This window comes from Macrotis lagotis, chromosome 1, assembly GCF_037893015.1.
Source record: "Macrotis lagotis isolate mMagLag1 chromosome 1, bilby.v1.9.chrom.fasta, whole genome shotgun sequence".
In the NCBI taxonomy this organism is placed as follows: Eukaryota; Metazoa; Chordata; class Mammalia; order Peramelemorphia; family Peramelidae; genus Macrotis; species Macrotis lagotis.
The window spans coordinates 926345190-926367538 of NC_133658.1; the positions used below are offsets into that span (position 1 = coordinate 926345190).

At 39.3% G+C, this 22349-nt stretch overlaps 1 protein-coding gene and 1 pseudogene across 1 annotated transcript in view; one reads left to right on the top strand and one right to left on the bottom strand.

Annotated features, from left to right (window-relative positions):
• Positions 1 to 16094, bottom strand: part of LOC141510067 (uncharacterized) — a 52105-nt gene extending 36011 nt beyond the window's left edge. Inside the window, 3 exon segments of the mRNA XM_074220058.1 lie at positions 11120 to 12659; positions 15017 to 15085; positions 15963 to 16094. Coding sequence (XP_074076159.1) covers positions 11120 to 12659; positions 15017 to 15085; positions 15963 to 15996 — 1643 coding nt within the window. The 5' untranslated portion in view covers positions 15997 to 16094.
• A 385-nt stretch (positions 16095 to 16479) lies between these two features.
• LOC141510093 (transcription factor BTF3 pseudogene) lies at positions 16480 to 16954 on the top strand (annotated as a pseudogene).
• Positions 16955 to 22349: the final 5395 nt, after the last annotated feature.

Below are 22349 nucleotides of genomic sequence, written 5' to 3' on the forward strand. Positions count from 1 at the left end.
CTTATCTTTATGAATTCTAGAAATATTGCCTTAATAAAAAGTTTTCAGAGTATTTTTAAATTGAGGAATTATTCCTTTATGGAGAGTCAAATATCATTATTTTCCTAAGAGAGGAATACATATGACATTAAATAAGATTATAATTTAGGAAATTTTAGTTCCCTCAAACCTACATTTAAATTACAGATGTTATTATCATAGAAAATCTCATTTTTCCCAAATCATTTTGCTGCTAGGATCTCAAATTTGAAGGCCCATTCCTTTGGACAGTCTTTTATCACAGGTTAATTGTGATATTTTTGTGAGACGTCTTCAAAAAGAAGAGAGTCAGAGTCCCAAAGGAAGATGGAGGAGGGAAAGTGGGCAGTGAAGAAGTTGATTTAATGAGTGAGGATCCCTGCTCAAATTCTAATCAGTATTAATCAATCTGATGTGATTCTAAGCTCTGCATACTGCATCTCAGAGCCACTTGTGCAAACAGAGGAAAATAGGGAGAGGTCCTTCTTCCTTGTTTTCAGGATAAAACCCAGTATGGCAAAGGTGACTCAACTATATGGAAACTTCCAGGGAATTCTTGTCTCTCCAGACCATTTAAATGAGCATCTTGTGACCATCTTATGACCACCTTGTCAATATGTTTATCCTCACTGTCTCCTCCTGAGGAAGATATTTTTGCCTAGCTGGAGACTCTGCTGTAGTATGTTTTGCTTCTTTTAGCTTATTCTAGCCTAGGTAGCATATAAAATTGCTCCACATTTGAAATATCAAAGCAGGACATATAAGACTTTCTAATATCAGCCTCAAAAAGGAATTGCCTAAATGTAAAAGCAGCACCCTGAAAAGAGACTGTTGGGTTCAGGTCTGGGTTTCAGTCTTGCACAGTTGAGTCTGCTTGAATATCCAGAGAAATGAAAGTGAATTAAGACAGTGAGTTACCCTCCATGGAAACCCCAACCAGCTCTTCACTTCCATGGAATCCCAACTGGACTCTCAATCCCCTAGGAAAGTACAACACCTTGCTTTCCAATAGCACTCACCATATTAAAAAGTGTGCTTCCTAGGGACAGCTACATGGTGCCAAGGTGACCTGAGTTCAGATCTAGCCTCAGACACTTAATATTTATTTAGCCATGTGAGCTTGAGCAAGTCACTTAACCCCATTGACTAGCAGACAACTAAAAGAAAACTGTGCTCCCTAAAATACAGGCTGCTGGTATCTATTCTGGACCCTGCTCACTATTCCTTCTTGCAAGAAACCATTTTGCACCTCCCTCCATTTGCATTTTTATTGGCATTCTCCTTGTACCTGGGGCTTTCTGATCTTACTGAGTCAACACCTCTGATCATCAGCAAAATCTGAGGTCCTTGTTATTGGAGAGGACCATGGACCCTTTATTGAAGTGCCATTGGCTCAGAGCTTTGCCTCAGTCTTTTTTGTTATAAACAGGACAATTTTATTTGCTACCTTATTAGAATCCTAAGATGGGACAAGAATTCATGGCCCTCAACTTCATTTGTCCATCTCTTCAAAGTTGGTAGGTCTTTCTTCATTTACCCTAAATGCATTTTAAGAAGGGAACACAATTGGGCTGAGGGACTTTTTGAACTTGTAACTTACCTGTCTAAATTTATAAACTCTGGAGCATTCAATTTATTTAAAAATTGAATAATTTTTGGCCATGCGTTTAATTTTTAAACATAGACTCCTTTCCCCCCCCCTTCCATTTTTCTTACTTTCATTTTGAAAAAGATCAGGCAGATTGAGGGGTGGAATTGCTAGATTCTCATTATCTGGCTAAATCTAAAACTTCCTACTGGCAGGGTCAAAATAGATTTTTTTTGCCTTTAAATTCTTTTCACAAAGATCAATTAAATCATGTTTGTCATCCATCTAGAAACCTCTAAATCGGTTGAAAGGAACTTTCTGTGGCTCACAACAGGCAAGGAAACCATCTAAAGAACCCTATGAGCAGTTCTAAGGTTTGTAGGATTTGGGGAACTTACTATCCGCTAGAGTGCTCTTACTCTACCTTAAAAGGCCAATCATTTGGCTTACAACTAATAACCTTAGTGCAGAGAGTCCCCACCTCACTGGCAAGCTATGGTAGAAGTTTCATAAGTTTTCAAACCTACATTCCTGTAAAAAAAAGTTTTCTTTACTATCATAAAAAATGGAATGTTCTCTCTCCTTATGTTAATATAAATTCAAGAAGATAAAAGATGAGATAGCCAGAAAACTTGTCTTTATCCTTTAAGTCAGAAAAAAAGACAAGCATCATGTAATATGATATTCTTTAATTTGGAATTATTACTTCTGAGCTATGTATTTCTGATCAGCAGTTAGATTCTTAACCTTGAACTAATAGTTATAAAATGTCCATCTCCTATGTCAGGCTGGACTCCTACACTGTTGGCTTGGCCTGTGTCAATACTAGCTGGTCATCTCAGTGATAGTTTCCTTACCTGATCAAGAAATCTCGAGATAAGAGACATCTTGGATGAGCAGAGAGAAACTCCTATTGTTATCTGTAAATATTTACTCTTCAGCATAAGTGGGTGCCTTGTCAATAGGAGTTATACCCAAATATTATAAGATTTCAGAAAATCATATTGTAAAATGATATCATCCATGTGAAACCTCAGCTTTCATCATTCATTGTTCTTTCTGTATAAAATGCTTGCAAAATTTTCTATCAACGTTGCCATTCATAAGGATGCCATCCACCCATGGCTTTTGCTAAGATCCTAGGGAATAAAACTTCATTTATATTATAAATGGCTCATGAATACTTAGTCCAGAGGGATTAAAATTGTTTTTATTAAGACATCTTAATGAATGGCACACCTCTCTCAAGGGGAGAGGGGCCCCTAAATTGGAAAATACTAGGTGCTATATATGTATTTGAAAGGCTTTTTTCCTGGCCCTACATGCCAATCATTGGCTGGGGGGAGGTCACAAATCTAATTGTTATATTCATCCCCATAGGTTTTCCCTGCCCTGCTCAATAGACTAATGAGCAAGAACAGCTACCTCCTTGAGCATGAGCAAAGGAGAAAGAAACAGACCCTGGCTAAGGCAGAACTAGGTGGTGCAGACCTGCCCTAATCTCAGGTTTTGATCAGATGGAGGCTAAATCTTTTGTCTTATCTCACATACCTGCCCCTAGGCAAAAATACAGGCAGACCCCAACAATTCTCCCTTCTCCTTCTTGGGGAAGGCAAACACACCCATTTTTCTCACAGTTTACAAAACTAACTTTGTTATTTCACCTCCTTCATACAAGATAACATTATTTTAGAATGCTATTCTTTGGGGAAGCAATTTGGAAACCTAATAGATCACCTTACAAGGAAGTTTAATGATTTTTCCTTATCCTTGCATATATATATATATATATATATATATATACATATATATATATGTATATATATATTTATATGCACACAAATTCTGGTCTCCCTCTGCTCTGGGTGGTCATTACTATAATTCCCTCTAACTATAGATTTCCTCGCAAATTTTAAGAAGATAATTTTCATGCCTAATCTCTATTTCTTATATTTTATTGTAAAGCTAAATTATGAAGTTTTGTACTATGAAGGGTTGTGATGATCCTGGGATCAATCCCACCTTCTTCTAACCTGAGAAGAAGGCTCATGTTGATTCCTCATGATGAGGAAAGAAAAAGTTACTTTCATTTATATTTGTATAGGATTCAATCTGTTCCAAGAAAATCGGAATGAAATTTTCAAGACCTTGAAGGGAAATTTGAGGTGAATTTTGCTGAATATTCATTTTAAAGGACCTTAGGCCCTAGGTGACCTAGAGGTTAAGCCCAGAAATTAAGTGAGGTTGCATTGGAGAATTTGCTAAAACAAAACCCTAAAATACAAGGATTTCCTCTAGTGTTAGCTGTAGGAATGATGCTCAAAATGTTGACCAGAATGCCAAATGCTGGCAGGTAGGAAATGACCCCTCTTGCTCGAATATTCAAGTGCCTTTAGAAGCAATAGGGAATAAGGTGTGCCCTGGGGAGTGTAGTTCATTTTTCTAAGAAGTACATCTCCTCAACTGGGATGCCGACAGAAGAGGAGTCAGTCATAAGAGAAAAAATGCAATGATCCTGAAAAAAGCATGGACCCCCCACTCCTCCAGGGATTTGGGATGACCAGAGATTGAGCCATTAGGCTGTGTAAAATTTGGAATGAAAATACAAGGGTTTAGTTGAGTCCCTAGTCATTGCTAAGTGAATTTCTTCATCAAATAGCTGTACAAATGCTTTTCTAGCACCAAAAAGGTTAACTTTGAGAAGGACATAAATGATTTTTTTTTTCCCCAAAATCATTCTGCTTACTGAAATCTATGATCCTACAATAAGGATCTGATTTGGCTCAGTGGGTTGTTTTGGGGGGAATGTATTTGCCCACATTTACAAAAGTTATGTGATTGTAACCAATTCTGATTGCCCAAAGGTCCTAAAAAAATTAGTATGAAATAGACATTTCTAACCACTGAAAAACTAAAAAGAAAAGGTAGTTAGTAGAGGAATTAAGTAAGAAGAAGGGGGAAAAAAGAGAGTAGTGTTTCTGGGGGAGAATAGAACTGTTGAGAATGAGTGGAAGCGTAGAAAAAGTTGGAGTCTCTTTGCATTGACACAGACTAAATTCAGGGTTTGAAAGTAAAGGGTTGGGGTGGCTAGGTGGTGCAGTCCATAGAGCACTGGCCTTGGACTCAGACACTTAATAATTATCTAGTTGTATGGCCTTGGGCAAGTCACTGAACCCCCCTGCCTTGCCAAAAAAACCCACCCCAAAATAAAAAAAAAAAGAAATTAAAGGGTTTTGGAGTTTTGCAAAGATTTCAGAAAAGGTTTTACCACTACTGAAACAGAAAAGATTTAGGAATATTTTGTTTCCATTATTCCATTCTGCTTATCCCTTACTCCCAAAAGAGAACTATGATGTTCCCCCCCCAAAGCTTCCCAGTTTCCTCACTCCATTTAATGGAAGATTCCTAGTTACCTGGGGAATGGTCCTTACCCAGGAAAAGAAAGTTCTGAGCATTCTCCAGCATGACATCCTTGTGCAGCTGCTTCTGAGAATTGTCCAACAGGTCTTACTCCTCCAGGGTAAAGTCCACAGCCACATCCGTGAATGTCACCACCTCCTAAAACATCCACATGCAGAGGACTTAAGAGTTGAGACAGGCTTCAGAATTGATCCAGGTCAGTGCTCATCAATGCACAGAAGGAAACAGAAGCAAAGAGAGGAAACTGCCCAAAGGTCACACTCTTTATAAGACTCAGAGCCAGCACAGGGAACTACCATCTTGAAAAGTCCAAGGGAGCATTGCAAAACGCAACTTTCAACTGAAATAAAATAGGAGGATTTCTGGAGGAAACCTAAAAACTGTCAGAAATGATAGATTAAAGAAATTCAATGAAGAGCTTTTGAGGAGCAGCTAGGTGGAGCAGTGGACAGAGCACTGGCACTGGACTCAGGATGACCTGATTTCAAATGTTACCTCAGACACTTGATAACTGCCTAGTGCTGTGACCTTGGGCGAGTCACTCAACCCCACAGCCTTAAATAAATAAATGACATCTTCAAAGAAAGAGTTTCGGAGAAGCTAAAGCAATGCTGTATTTTGTGGGTTTAAAACATTTCCTATGGTCACAATAGTGCAAAAAAAAAATCAAGTCATTTTCCTCATAGTGAAAAAATTTGAACGAGACAAAAACATAAGGATTCTTTGTTTTTCTTTTTTGATTTTTGCAAGGCATTGGGGTTAAGAGAATTGTCCAAGGTCACACAGCTAGGGCATTATACAGTGTCTCAGGCCAGATATGAACTCAATTTCCTCATCTGTAAAATGAGAAAGAGAAGGATATGGCAAACTATTCTGGAATCATTGCCAAGAATACTCCAAAAGGGGACATGAAGAATTGGACATGATAGAAACAGGTGAACAATAATCAGTTATCAGTATCCCATTTTGAGCTATCAGTTAGAGGCAGGGAGTTTAAACCTGATTTCTACCAAAATCACTTTCTAGTTTAACCACCAGGTCTTTTTCAAAAGGGAAATTCTTTTCTTTTAGGCTTTTGCAAGGCAATAGGGTTAAGTGCCTTGCCCCAGGCCACACAGCTAGGTAATTATTAAGTATCTGAGTTCGGATTTGAACCCAGGTACTCCTGACTCCAGGGCCGGTGCTTTATCCACTACGCCACCTAGCTGCCCCAAAGGGAAATTCTTCCCCTGCATGTTGATTTTCTTGACTTTATCCAGTTTTGAAATCACTACATTTACTTGCTTCTGTTATTTTCTTAAATCGTGTGCTCCCTTTCATCTTACATGAACTGATGAGGAGAGAAATGAGGAGAACCTGGAGAACCAATTGCAGTAACTATTTTCCAAATGCAATGATCCCATTAAGGTAAAGATGAAGTAAGTAGCTCAATGACTAAAGATGCAAAACAGCAGATGTCTCTGGTACAGGACAATGGAGACCTTTCTCATCCCCAAGAGACCTTGTGGCCTCACTGCTAGAAAGGAAGGTTATCTCCATTAACCATGGGTTTGTGGGACTGGATTCCTTTTCCTAGTTAATTTTCTTTGTGAAAGGAGAAAATGCAGACTGAAGAAAGGTTTGTTTCCCTCTTAAATGGCATTGATATTAAGACAGACTGTGCCTAGAGAATAAGTCTTATTCAATATTACATAATTTAATGAAGAATATTTGCAATAAGCTTAATGGAAATGGATTTAACCGATATTTCCAATTTTTATTTTGGCTGTTACCATGAGACAATGTCATAGGAGAAAAGCCTTAAAGAAACTGGTGGTTGTCCTTTCTGGAGGAACAAAATGACATTGGAGACAAGTTGCAATGTGTCTGTGCTGATTAGATGAATATAAGTTTGGAATACTCTCTGGTTGTGCACCAAAACTCATGCAAACACATGTGGTGGAATCTCTAAGCGTGAGCATCTTGAGACATGGTTTTATTTGAGCTACTTCTGATCACATTTTATGACGTTGCCCGAAGAAAAGGTTCTGAAAGCATTTGGTTAATTTCCAAAGAACTTCCCAGATGAGAATTTAAGAGATTTTTGTTTCTTTTCCCAAGAGTAAGTTGTTATTATTATTATTATTATTATTAAAGCAAAATATATCCAGTTATGTAGCAATTTTTAAAGTTTACAACCACATTCTTTACCAGTTTGATTCTTCAAATCACAGCATCCAGGAGTTGATTTCCAGGAGTGGCTAGACTTCAGAAAAACCTGGAAAGACCTGTATGAACTGAGGCTGAGTAAAGGGAGCGGAACAATTGTACATGTTAGCAGCACCACTGGGTGATGATGACCTCTCGTGGCCCCATTTTTTTCCCAGAACTTCAGTGATAAAGGACAATGCTGACTCTGTTATGGAAAATTCCATCCATACAGATACAAAGAAAAAACTATTAATTCAAAGTAAAGCATACTTTGTTCTTTTTATTTCTTTTTCATGACCCCCCCCCCTTAGTTCTGATTTCACAATAGGATTTATATGGGCAGTGGTGAGAGCACTGACTTAGGAGAATGGGAGTTTGAATCTGGCCTCATGACATTTGACACTTACTAAGCTACATGACCTTAGGCAAGTCACTTAACCCTGATTGCCCAGCACCCAAGGCCATCTCCAGTCGGCCATATATACATCTGGTCATTGGATTCAGATGTCTCTGGAGAAGAAAGTGAGGTTGGTGACGTAGCACAGCCCCCTGCCCCACACTCAAATACAGTTCATGCATTTGTCATGGCCTCATGTAACTAATGTCATAGTCTTCTTCAAGAAAGAAGGACAAAGATCATCATCAAGAAGGAAATATTTTAAACACAATTATAAATATACAACCTACCTGAGAAGGTAGGGGGAAGAGAGGGTGGTATACAAATACTGAACCCAAAAGTTTACAAAAGGATGAATATTGAAAGTATCTTTGCACGTAATTGGAAAAAGAAAAAGGAATTAATTAATTAATTTGAAAGAACAGAGAGGAATTGATTTCCTAAGATGACTATTGCATCATTCTAGCTAATCATTTTTTAAATCAACAGCATTTCTCAGAAATGACACCCAAAATCACAAAGAAAATGAGCAGCTAGGTGGTGCAGTGGCTAGAGCACCGGCTGTGGAGTCAGGAGTACCTGAGTTCCAATCTGGCCTCAGACACTTAATAATTACCTAGCTGTGTGGCCTTGGGCAAGCCACTTAACCTCATTTGCCTTGCAAAAACCTAAAAACAAAATCACAAAGAAAAACCTGAAACATAAAAGCAATATTACAGATTAAAAACAAAACCTGTTGTTTTGACAAACCAGATTTGAAACAAAATCTTCCTGTCAATCACATGACAGTGCAACTGAATATATTTTTCAAATTATTTTACATAGAAAATACTTTATCCAGCTAACACTTCAGACTAAACAGTCAGTTATATCTATAACTGGAGCTTTTCGAGCCATCAAAGAAACAAAGATGAGTACTCATCAACTGGTGAATAGCTGAAGAAATGACGACACATGAATTCAAAGCATTATTACTGAAGATTAACGAAAAACATCAGGATTTCAAGAGTGGTTTTACTGGTTTCATATACGTTGTGAAATATGGGATGATTAATGAGTTCTCTTATAATGGGAAATAAAATGAAATCTATAGTAGAGCAAGAGGGCCAACCTTTTTTTTTTTTTACACAAAATTTGGAGTTTTATTTTTTTCCTCAGTCAGAGATTCATTTTGTAACAAGCATGCATTTCAAAACAGTAATAGGGGCTCAAAGGCCTCCAAGCAAACAGACAAGCACAGAGGACTGAAAATTCCTATTTAGAAAATGCAAAGAGAAGGTCATCTATTTGTCATGATTGGTGGGTTTCCCTTTCCCCAAGAGTTGAACCTAAAACTTTATTCACATTTTGTTTCAATTGCAATGATCCAATTATGCTAGAGTATGATGCCAGTTAAGGATCAATCTGGGATTTATTCCTTTGGAGGCATTACTTTTAATCTCTTTTACAAAAGTGACTATGAGCTGGGGGAGGGGGGGAAAGTCCTTTCTTAAGTTAGCTCCCCCTTAAGATTTGCTTCCCCCAAGCTTCCTGGAAGATGTAGACATGACATCAAAAGACGGTAAGAAAAGATAAGGGGAAAAAAACAAAGTTACTGTTGTGATCTTGCAAGAGTTGCAACGTTTCAGAAACAGGGAACTGGTCTTTTTGAAATGCACCATCCATTGGCCTTCAAAGTATTTGTTGCAATGCAATTTTTTCCGTTTGCTCTCTGCGCTTAAAACATCAAACCACTCCAAGCACTTTTAGTTCATGTGAGAAGAGTTTACAATTTTGTTCTCCTTGATATATACTTATGATGAGGGAGGCTTTATAAAAGAATGAGTCAAACAATACTTTGTTCCATTCTACATTTTCAATAGTAGATTTTTCTCCTTCCTAGGGTAAGGACAAAGAGGAATACCCTCTTCCACCTGTGCCATGAAATATTTTAGGAGAGCTGTTGAGAAACCTTATGATTTCAGAAAAACACTTCAATCCATTTTTAGGACTTCTTGCTTTGGATGTTTTATGTGATATCCAATAAAGTCTACGCTGAAGGGACAGGCCTTTCCTCACTAATTAGCTCCATAAATGTTAAGCTCAGGAAGTCTTCTCCAATGTATATACAGTGATATGATTTGGGTGAAGGCCTTCCCAGAATTCTGAATTTTAAGACGTCTCTTTAGTATGACGAGATTGATTTCTACTGAACTCCATCTTCCAGAGAAGGTGGGAGCTCATTAAGTGCTTTATGTCTTCTCTCTATGATGAATCCTTGATGTCAAGAGATGATGTTAGGCTGAATGTCTTTCCAACCGCATCCATGTGGAACTTGTTCCTCTGATGACTATCAAACTTTGTTCTCCATTTATATGCTTTTACACATTCATTACAAGAGTAAGATTTCTATTTCATGTGAATTCCCTGATGGGAAATAAGGGAAAATTTTAGTCTGATGACTTTCCATAGTAATGGTATCAATGAGGCTTATCGTCCTGAATGAATTCTCTGAGAGAAATGATTATTGTTCCCATGTATTAATAACCAATTATTGAATTAGGGCTAAACATCTCTTCACATTTTCATTTCCTCATTCAGAAATCAGCCCCCTTAGATTATTCAGTCAGTCTTTAATGGAGGGCTGATGAGGAGATGAAATCTTGGGACAAGGCTTCCCCACCTTGAAAACTTTAGATAAGTGGTAAAAGGTAAAGAGGTGAATTCTGGTCCATTGTGTTGTAGTCAGGCAGGTTCAAGGAAAAGTGGATTTCCCCTTTTGTCTAGATTACCCTATTCAAGGATGGTCTGGATATAAATTTTTGTCTAGATTGGGTGATGTGTTATGCTTCCCAAATCCTCATTAGAATAGTCATTCTCATAAAGCACTGGCCCTGGAGTCACGAGTACCTGGTTCAAATCTGGTTTCAACCACTTCATAATTACCTGGCTAAGGGGCCTTGGGCAAGCCACTTAACCCCATTTTCCTTGCAAAAACCTAAAAATAAATATAGTTATTCTCGTAAATTTTGAACCTGTCAAAACGGATCAGGACCTTTTGGGAACATCGACTCATCTAAGGGTGTCTAAGTACTTGGAGGCTTCCATGATTCATCTTTGGATTACAGGAGGTAAAAAAATGTCTATTCCATTAATAATTTTTGTTATACTAAATTTATTATCCATGAATGAAATGAATACCCAGAAATTGATCCAGGAATTGGCACAGTCGTTTGGCAACGTGGAAGTAATTAAGAGAAGCTTTACATACAAACCAAACTCATAAATATTGTCTCCAGAGTGGATTCTCTGATGTCCAGGAAGATGAACGTGTATATGAAAAGCTTTGGAATATAATCGATACTTCTCAGGTTTCTCACCAGTGTTCATTCTCAGACATGGGTCAAAATTTCCCAAATTGATTACATTCATACATTTCATTCCAGGGTGGATTTTCTGATACCTACAAAATTGGTTGGGCATCTTAAAAAGCCTTTTCATATCGATTATATCCATAAGGCTTCTCCCCAGTGTGGATTCTCTGATGTACAGCAAGATTGGAGCTCCGTGCAAAAGTCTTTCCACACTGATCACATACATAAGGTTTCTCCCCAGTGTGGATTCTCTGATGTACAATAAGACTGGAGCTCCTTGTGAAAGTCTTTCCACACTGATCACATACATAAGGTTTCTCCCCAGTGTGGATTCTCTGATGTTCATTAAGACTGGATCTGTGTCTGAAAGTCTTTCCACACTGATTACATTCATAAGGCTTCTCCTCAGTATGAATTCTCTGATGATAAATAAGAGAGGAGCATTCTCTGAAAGCCTTTCCACATACATGGCATTCATAAGGTTTGTTCCCAGTGTGGATTGTCTGATGTACAGCAAGATAGGAGCTCCTTGTGAAAGTCTTCCCACACTGATTACATTCATAAGGTTTCTCCCCAGTGAGGATTCTGTGATGATGAATAAGAGAGGAGCATTCTCTGAAAGTCTTTCCACACACATTACATTCATAAGGCTTCTCCCCAGTGTGGATTCTGCGATGATGAATAAGAGAGGAGCATTCTCTGAAAGTCTTTCCACACACATTACATTCATAAGGCTTCTCCCCAGTGTGGATTCTGTGATGATGAATAAGAGAGGAGCATTCTCTGAAAGTCTTTCCACACACATTACATTCATAAGGCTTCTCTCCAGTGTGGATTCTCTGATGTATGGCCAGTCCAGAGCTCCATGTGAAAGTCTTTCCACACTGATTACATTCATAAGGCTTGTTCCCAGTGTGGATTCTCTGATGTGAAGCAAGTCCAGACTTCTGTGTGAAAGTCTTTCCACACTGATTACATTCATAAGGCTTGTTCCCAGTGTGGATTCTCTGATGTGAAGCAAGTCCAGACTTCTGTGTGAAAGTCTTTCCACACTGATTACATTCATAAGGTTTCTCCCCAGTGTGGCTTCTCTGATGTGAAGCAAGTCCAGAGCTCTGTGTGAAAGTCTTTCCACACTGATTACATTCATAAGGTTTCTCCCCAGTGTGGATTCTCTGATGTGAAGCAAGTCCAGAGCTCTGTGTGAAAGTCTTTCCACACTGATTACATTCATAAGGTTTCTCCCCAGTGTGGCTTCTCTGATGTGAAGCAAGTACAGAGCTCTGTGTGAAAGTCTTCCCACACTCATTACATTCATAAGGTTTCTCCCCAGTGTGGATTCTCTGATGTATAGTAAGATGGGAGCTCCTTGTGAAAGTCTTTCCACATTGATTGCATTCATAAGATTTCTCTCCAGTGTGGATTCTCTGATGTACAGCAAGTTTGGAGCTAGGAAAGAAAGTCTTTCCATATTGGTTATACTCATAAGGTTTCTCTTCAGTGTGGATTTTCCGATGTTCAGTGAAACTGTCACTTCTTTGACTAATTTTTCCATATTGAGTATTTTTATAGTGATTCTCTGTAGTGTAGATAAGCTCATGGTTACCAACATGAGTCCTCTCTTCACCAGAAGCAGTAAAGTCATTCCAGGAGGTCATTTTCAGATTTGCACTCATTTGATCACACTTGGTCTCTGCATTGGGTGGAAACAAACACACACATAAATGTATGATGATATTCTCTTCTTCCTGGAAAAGAGTTTCCCCAGTTAAAAGAAAAAGACCTCAAACTTAAATGAGCAGAATCAATCATTTGACAACAATATAAACTTACACATGAGACAATTTAATGATCAAAAAGTTCCACACAACTGCAATGGATCCTCAGCACAAATGTGAGACAAGTGTGCAGCCACCTAGTCAGGATGTGTTACTCTTCCGGTCATGAGTTCTAAATGGCTGAGTGACCTGACCCAAATGTCAGCACCAGAGACTAGAACTCCAGCCTGGTGAAGGAGTACGCTCCAGCCACTGAACTGGACAGATGTTCTCCTTTTTATTTTTCTTTGCATCAAGAGCATTTTGGTTGCAGACAATGCTTTTTCTTATGTTGAGGTAATTACCCAACTGTCCCGAATGGACCAGTTTTGATGCTTTCTCCCATGGGCATTCTTTGTAAATTTTATGACAACCTGAGAAATAAAATTTCTCTTTTTTACTTATCCTGTCATAATTTTTCAGTTACATCTACTTTTCTGATCATTTATTCTGATGCTTACATATCATCTCAAGGACCTTTTTGCAGCCTTGGAGACTGTCAATCATCCACTTTTTCTTGATACTTTTTTCTTTTCTCTAAGGTTCTTGGATATTACTTTCCTTGGGACTCCTCATTTATTCTTTCCCACCGTCCCACACAACCCAATGTTCCTGTAATCTTGCTTTGCTACTGCTATACAGAACAAATGCTCACAATCGTTCATGGGCCAAATTAGATGTTATCCACTCCTCATTATCACTCCCACACCCCTGCCCCACCACTGAAGCAGGTGATTCCACCTGTGTAACCTTGCTCTAACACTTCCCTTTCTCCACCATCATTGCCCCTTTTTTGGTTGGGGGTCCAAATGACCTCATGTTTGAGGTATTAAAAGAACTGACTCACATCTCTTCCCAGGTCCCTCAATCCTCCATCACCTGTTAAAATCATCTTCCTCAAGTTCGTTGCCTGACCATAGCACTCCCTACTTAATTCCAGGGCCTTGAGGACCAAAGATAAAATTCTGGGATGGGCTCTTCATCTTCTGCCTATTTGTCCCTTACTAGTCTTACTTCACCTGCCTTATCCTCCACATAGGCTAGGATGCAGTGGGGCGGAGGCCTCTTTGTTGCTCCAACTTCATGGGTTTTCCCTGGCTGATGCTCCTGCCTAGAACTCTTACCCAGGCTTTTCTGAAGTAGCATAGATCTGTTTCCTTAAGACTGTTCCAGTCTTCTTTAACCTTAGTGCCTGCCCACCTTGGCTGGATGGGCTGCAATAACAGCTGTGTCCATGCTGTCTTTCTCACCGACTGTGGGATACTGGAAAGCCTTATGCTTTCAGAGAATGTTCCCTGTAATTCCTTTTATCCAGTGGGCACTTAGTAGATTCATATTGATTTAGAAAGGACTCATATTTGACAGACTCAGCCCTCTCTAGAAAGTGAAAGGAGAGCTTCATGCCTCAAAATTCCTAACAAAGACCTCTAATAGGATCACTGAAGCATGACTAGAAGAAAAATTGAAGGGGAGTAGGGTGGTATAGTAGATAGAGCACTGGCCCTAGAGTCAGGAGGACCAGAATTCAAATCTTGCCTCAGACAACTAGCTATATGGCTATGAGCAAGTCACAACCCCGTTGTCTTCAAGGAAAAAAAAAAGAAGAAAACTAAAAGAACCAGGAGAACACTGTACATTTTAACAGAAACACCACAAGAAGACCACTTATGCTGAACACAGCTCTTATCAGAATTTCAGAGATCAAAGACAATCTTCAAAGGCCTGTGATGGAAAATGCTGTCCAGAATCAGAGGAAAAAATATGAAGACTGAATGTAGAGCAAAGAATACTCGCATCAGTTTTTCAAACTTCCTTTATCATGGTTGCCACCCCCCCAACCCAGTGCTAATAGAAAATACTATGGAAACATGTTAACATGATTGTACTTGTAAGACCATTATCACATTGCTCATTGCCATAGGGGGCAGGGTGAAAAGGAAGGGAGGAAGGAAAATGTGGAACTCAAGAGTTTACAAAAGGATGAATTTTGAAAACTATCTTTGTGAGTAACTTGAAAAAAAATTTTAAAAGAAGGGAACTGAAAGTCCAGGGAATACATCCCTTCATGTTATAGATGAGGATACTGGACCTCAGAGAGCCTTATCCAGGATCCTACTGCTGAAAAGTGTCTGAAAGGAAATAATAAGTCAGGTCTTCCTGAGACAAACACTTCTTTACTGACACATCCAAAAGCCTCCTGGGATCCAACCCACATCCCTCAGTCCTCACTTACCTGGACAGGAGATCCTTAGACCCTCTTGCTCCAAGTGGGGGATCAAATCTTCTCTGGAAACTGGAAATCCTAGGTTAGGGGATAAATTAGGTGTGAGGGTGGAGAGAAGTTTGTATTCACTTATTAGGGATGGGAGGGGATGCAAAGCAGAGCCACATTACTGCAAGCAATTTGGAATCTGAAAATTCCAACTTTGCTTGTCTCCTTCATTAGAAGGATGTCCACATTTCATCACTTCCATAGCCAAGAAATTAGAGGCATTGCAAGGGGACAGGAGTATAGTGGGCTGGAGTCAGGATCACCTGACCTCAGACTCTTACTGACCCAGGAATTAGTCCCTCAATCTATTTGGCTCAGTTTCCTCTATTATAACATGGGATAATAACAGAAATCAAACCAAAACATAACTGTGAGGATCGAGGGGGATTACATGCATGAAGAAAGCTCTTAACACAGGATCTAGCGCCCAGCAGATATCTATATATACTTATTCTCTTCCCTTTCCCTGCATCTCTACTAGACTTGGCCAGCATATGAAGGAAGAACATGGGCACTCTTGCTATGCTAGAAATCTATGAATGACACTAAGAGCAGTGAGTTACATATTTGTCCCTAGTAACAAAGAATATATTCTGATGACAAACACTTCCCAAACAGGAAGGGCAGCATAGGAAGGAAGCAGGTCCCCCTCACTGCACATCTTCAAGAAGAAGCTCCAGGATCAATGTCTGGAGACTTTGCAAACTTGTGTCTAGCTCCCAGTCACATGGAACAAAGGTCTGTCTTAGAAAAGCTAGGCAGCAGGAGGACTTGATCTCTTGGATTCAGGAGGTCATCACTTTGGACTTTCTAAGAGGTGATCAATGGGCCAAACCATTTTCTAGGAGAGGGTTGAAGACTCTCCGTTTAATGGAAGATTCCCAGTTACCTGGGGAATAGTCCTTACCCAGGAAAAGAAAGTTCTGAGCATTCTCCAGCATGACGTCCTTGTGCAGCTGCTTCTGAGAATTGTCCAACAGGTCCCATTCCTCTGGGGTGAAGTCCACAGCCACATCCTTGAATGTCACCACCTCCTAAAACATCCACATGCAGAGAACTTAAGAGTTGAGACAGGCTTCGGAATTGATACGGGTCAATGCTCATAAATGTACACAAGGAAACTGAAGCTGAGAGGAAATTGCCCAAAGGTCGCACCCTTTATAAGACTCAAAGCCAGCAGAAGGAATTATAATCTTTAAAAGTACAAGACAGCATGGGAAAAAGAAATGGATATTTTCAGTTGAAATGAAACTGAGAATTATTCTTCTATGGAATGCTAATCTCTTTAGAAGAAGGAAACTGGCTTCCTCTCTGGCTGCCATCTTGGTAACCCGCCTGTGTTCCCCTGTCTCCGGCTCTTCTCCCTGCGACCCAGCGAGTGCTAGCCCTGGGCATCTGCGCTGCTCCGTTTTCATTCAGGCAAGATGAAAGAAATGATTATGAACCAGGAGAAACTTGCCAAGCTGCAGGCACAAGTGTGCATCAGTGGGAAAGGAACTGCTCAGAGAAAGAAGGTGGTTCACAGAATAGCTACAGCAGATGATAAGAAACTTCAGTTTTCCTTAAAGAAACTAGGAGTAAACAACATCTCTGGTACTGAAGGTGAATAGGTTTACCAACCAGGGAACAGTGATCCACCTTAACAACCTTAAAGTTCAGGCATCATTGGCAGCAAACAGAAATGCTTCCCAGTATCTTAAACCAGCTTGGAGCTGACAGTCTGACTAGCTTAAGAAGACTGGCAGAGACTCTGCCCAAGCAACCTGTAGATGGAAAAGCACCACTTGTCACTGGGGAGGATGATGATGATGAAGTTCCAGATCTTGTTCAGAATTTTGATGAGGCTTCTAAGAACGAGGCAAACTGATTTGAGCATCAACTTCTGAAAGTAAAAACTTGAAAGTTGTGGAGCTGCTATTTTATATCGTGTGACTGCTTTTTTTCTTTTTCTTTTCCTTTTTTTCTTTTGGTTACTGTTTTTGTTTATGGATCTAGAGATTTAGAACTCTAATATTTTGAAGCCCGTTGGACATTACAGCTCTTTTCATTTATTGCTTATACAGAATTCATTCTTTGCAGCCTAACTATGCTGAACAGGCCTGAAATTAAAATTAGGAAAAAAGGTCAATAAAATCATTACCTAGTAAAAAAAAAAAGAAGGAAAGTGATATGTTCTCTTAGAAAGAGAAGAGGATTTCTGGAGGAAAAGTAAGGAAAATTAAAACTGTCAGCAATGATAGATTAAGAAAATTTCAAGACGACCTGGTGAGGAGCAGTTAGGTGGAGTAGTGGATAGAGCTCTGGCCCTGGACTCAGGAAGACATGATTTCCAAGACACTTGATAATAGCCTAGCTGTGTGACCCTGGGCAAGTCACTTAACCCTACTGCCTTAAATAAATAAAATTTTCCAAAAAAAGAGTGCGTGAGAAACTATAGTTAGTTCTGGTTTTAGTCAGTAGAGAGGAAAAGAAACCAAGTTATTTTCCTGAAAGTGAGAAAGGCTGAACAAGATGAAAACATGAGGAGGATTATTTTGATTTTCTATTTTGAATTTTTACAAGGCAATGGGGCAAAGAAAATTGCTCAAGATCGCAGAGTGAAGCAATTATTAAGTGTCTAGGCCGGATATGAACTCAGGTCCTCTTGACCCTGGACTAGTACTCTATCCACTATGCCACCTGGCTGCCCCAAGAGGATCGTTTTTATTGATTTTTTATTAATATATTTTGGGAACTACAAGCAAACATAGCTTTCAACAATGAATTTTTTGTAAGGTTTTGAAATTCACATTTTTCTCCCTCCCTCCCTTCCCTATCCCTCTGATGGACAGAAAAAAATCTAATATAGGTAACACTTGTGTAATTATGTTAAGCATAAATCCATACTAATCATGCTGGGAAAGAGAAATCAAATCAAATCAAAAATGGAAGGAAAAAACATGAGAAGGGAAAAATCATAATACATAAAGAATTTTACAAGTTGAAAATAATAAACTTTGGTCTGTATGTAGACTCCATATTTCCTTCTCTGAAAGTGGATGGAATTTTCCATCACAAGTCCATTAGAATCGTCTTTGAGCATTGCTCTCTGGAAGAGTTAGATCAGTGCAAAACTCCACCAACAGTGCATTAGTATTCAGTTGTCACACATCCTATCCAACAGGAATCCTTTAACTTTTTAATAGCATTAGCCAATTTGATGCGTGAAGAGTAGCACCTTGTTTAATGTGCATTTCTCTAATCAATGATTTAGAGCATTTTTTCAAATATTTGTAGAGTGTTAACTTCTTCATCTGAGAACTGCATGCTCATGTCCTTTGACTATTGATGAATTAGGGAATAGCTTGTATTCCAATGAATTTGACTCAGTTCTCTATAAGTTTTACAAATGAGTCCTTTATCAGGAACACTAGCATTAAACAATTCTTTCCCAACTTATTATATTTGTTTTAATATAGGTTGCATTGATTTTACTTGCACAAAAAACTTTTCAATTTGATGTAATCCAAATGGTCTCTTTTGCATTCAATGTTTTCCTCTTTTCTTTGGTCATAAACTGGCCCTCTTTCCATAGGACAGATAAATTATTCTTTGTCTTCCCAATCACCTTATGGTGTCGCCTTTCCTGTCCAAATCCAGTACCCATTTCAACCTTATCTGGGTATAGGATGTGAGAGGTTGATGTACACCTCAGTTTTTACCAGTGAGTTTTTATCCTTGAAGCTGAAGTCTTTGGGCTTGTCACACAGTAGATTACTTTAGGCATTTACTACCATTTCTTTTGTACCCAATCTAACCCGCAGATCCACTTCTTTATTTCTTAGCCAGTATCAGACAGTTTTGATGCCAGATATTTTACCATAGAATTTTAGATCTGGTAAACCGAGGTCTCCTTCCTTTGTGTATTTTTCTTCATGAATTCCCTTCATATTCCTGACCTTTTGTTCCTCCATATGAATTTCGTCACTATTATTTCTAGCTCAATAAAGTCATCTTTGATAGCTAGATTTACATGGCATTGAATAAGTAATTCAATTTAGGAAGCTTGGTCACTTTTATCATATTATGAAGAGGATTCTTAGGGTCCATAATTGCTATCTGCATTGAAGTAGTATGAGTCTTTTTCCATCAAAAGACGGAAGTTATAGCTATTGTTAAATTAAGGGCTTAAAGAGGTTCTGGAGGTGATGTGCCGAAGAACAAAATCTTATGCCATGGGTTATTTTTACTTTATTTTACTAATGATACATTTTCCTTAATTTGGATGTTTATATAGAAGTAAGAATGATCACCATGGGGACAGGAAAAGTTCTTTCACTCTTCTTTAAACTAATTTACGCTCTATTTGGAACTAATGTTTTATCTTTAACTTCCTTCATTTCTATAAAGGAACAAGTATATTAATCCAATCACACTTTTGGAGATCCCTGAGACTTTACAACCTTGTCCTTTACATTAGGGTCTCTTGATTCACTATTCATCATTGCAGAGTATTTAGGCACAATATGTTCATTCAGTATAGGATGGTAGTCACTTTCTATTGATTAGCAATTCATTCCAGATGGATCTCCAAAGCCAAGAGAAGCCATTTCCAACTTCTTTCCTCCTATATCATTCATCACCCTGAGGCTAGATTGTGATTCCCTACCTCCATTTTAGAAGGAAGCTCAGGTCACATAGCATTTCATTTGTTCCCTGGCTTTAGCTTGTTGGAACCTTCTCAGACTCACTTCTCTATCCTCCCTTCCAATTACACACTTTCTCCTCTCCTCCAGCTTCTGCATTATGGGGGATGTTCTCTTTCACTGCTAGAATACCAGTTTCTTGAAGTTATGGACTAACTATATGTATCCATATGGTTGTGCCTAGTACTTAATAAAGGTTTTCATTCACAAATGCCATTTAAGAAAATATTGACTATTGATAATTCCACCCAATCACTCTTATTCAGATACTTCTTAATACACTTTAAAAGCTGAGACCATTGCAGTTGAGGCCCTTTTGCTTTCTACTGCCTTTTTGATAAACTGAACTATGAAGTTAATTCAAGATATCTTCCATTCAACATGGGTGAAAATGAACTCATTTTCTTTCAGCTTCTGATACCTATACTGGTCAAGGACCACACCATTCTCCCGGCATCCAGGCTCCTAAGCGAGCTGTCGTCCTTCAACCTTCTCATTCTACCATGCTAATTTTCTCAATATCTCTGGTTGCCATCACTGACTTTTTTTTTCAAGGTTGGGGTGTTAAGAGACATGACTGACTTCCCACAGCCAAGTAAATATGAAGTGTCTGAGGTTGGACTGGAACTCAGGTCCTCCTGACTCCAGGATTAGTTCTCTATCTACTGTGCCACCTAGCTGCCCCTCCACTGATGTTTTAGTCTTGATAGCCCAGACACTTCTGACATCACTTGGGCTATGGCAATAGCCATATGTGGTTTAGTCTGATTCAAGACTGTCCTGTTTCTCTGAAGTTCAAACTAAAATTTACCTCCTTTAGAAAAACTTCCCCAAAGTGTCTTACTTTTAGTGCCTTCTCTGTTGTTTATTTCCTGGTTACCCAGTATATGACTCACTTTTGTATGTGTTTACATGATGAGCCTTCAATAAATTGGTAGGTTACTGTCCATTGTTATCTAAGAAGATCAAAATAACATCACCACGTTTGCGACAAATAGCCGTGTGTCTGTCTCTGATTGATCACACTCATACCAGCTTAGTCCATGGGAATTCTTGGGGTGGGTACTCTGAACTTGTAGTTATCACGTTTTCCTTCAATTGCTTCCATTCTGCCTTTCTCATAGAACTCAAGCCCCTCAGTGATGAGGTCATGTCACCCTGGGCAGTCCTGTTCAGGGGCCTCCCATGTTGTACAAACAATTAAAAAATCGTGCAATGAGACCTTTAGGGTGACTTGGTATCACTTCTTCTGACACATTTGTGGGCACTTGCCATCGTTGAGTTCTCCATAAAATAGGTTTTGTTTGGGAAATGTACATCTGGCATCCTAACAATGTGACTAGTCCATCATAGTTACATTCTGGGCAGCAAGGTTGGAATACTTAGCAATTTACCTGAGAAAGCACCTCAGGGTCTGGATCCTTCTCCTGCCAGGTCATCTTCAGAGTGTTCCTAAGACAATTAAAATGGAAGTGGGTCAGATTCCTGCCATGGCACTGGTAGACTATCCAGGATTCACAGGCATAGAGCAATGAGGCCAACACAACAGCCCTGTAGACCTTCGGTCTGGTGGTCAGTCAACCACCTTTTCTCTCTCTCTCTCACATTTTCTTTCACTCTCCTAAATACCAAACTAGCTCTAGCAATATCAGCGTTGATCTCATTGCCAATGTGGACCTTCCCGGAAACACACCATTGGCTTTGATCAGTAATTGAACATCTGGATGGTGTGGTGGGACTGATGGATCACCTGGCTGTTCTTGGTGTTCATTGTTAGACCAAAACTAGCACAAGCAGCAGAGAATATTTCCATACTTGTTGCAGCTCATCCTCAGAGGCTGCACGGAAAGCAACATCACCTGGAAGCAGAAGATCCTGCACGAACCCTCCCTCATCTTTGATCTTTGCTTGTAGCCTTTAAAAGTAGAAGATGTGAGGCAGCTTACTGTGAGGCCGTGCTCATCCTCAATGAAGGCATGGGATAATATGGATGAAAACATTGTGCTAAAGAGCCTGGGAGCAAGGTCAGCCCTTTTTCACTTCATTCATGACTGGATGAGCTCCAATAATTAGAGAGCTCTTCAAAGGCAGGGATGGTCTTTGCCTCTGTTTGAATCCCTCTCACTCAGCACAGTGATTGGGACAAAGTAGGCTCTTAATAAATGTTTACTGATGGACTGATTTCTGCTCCCAACAACCTAGAGAGCAGTGGTTCTCTTGCTCCTCATTCTTGAAGATAAGAAAACTGAGACAAAGGTTGAGTGACTTGGCCCATGTTGGCGCAAGAGAGGCAGCTTTTGAAGTCAGGACTTCTGGACTGTAGGACCAGCTCCCTTTAGGACCCACAGAGAATAGACAGAAGGTGTCAGCCCATGGGGAAAGGCCTTGGCTATTTAAGGATCAGAAGAGTTTCTTAGAAAAGGTGATTTTGACTTAAGAATTGAAGAATTCTTTAGCTTTGGATTCTTATTCTTAACTTGATGAAGATCTTCACGAGGCTCAACATTTCCCTAAGCAGAATAGAAGAGAAAAAGGTTTGATCCCAGGTGAAATCCTGAGTTGTGATCATGTTTGGGTGGCTTGTTAATAGTAGAGTCACTGCACACATG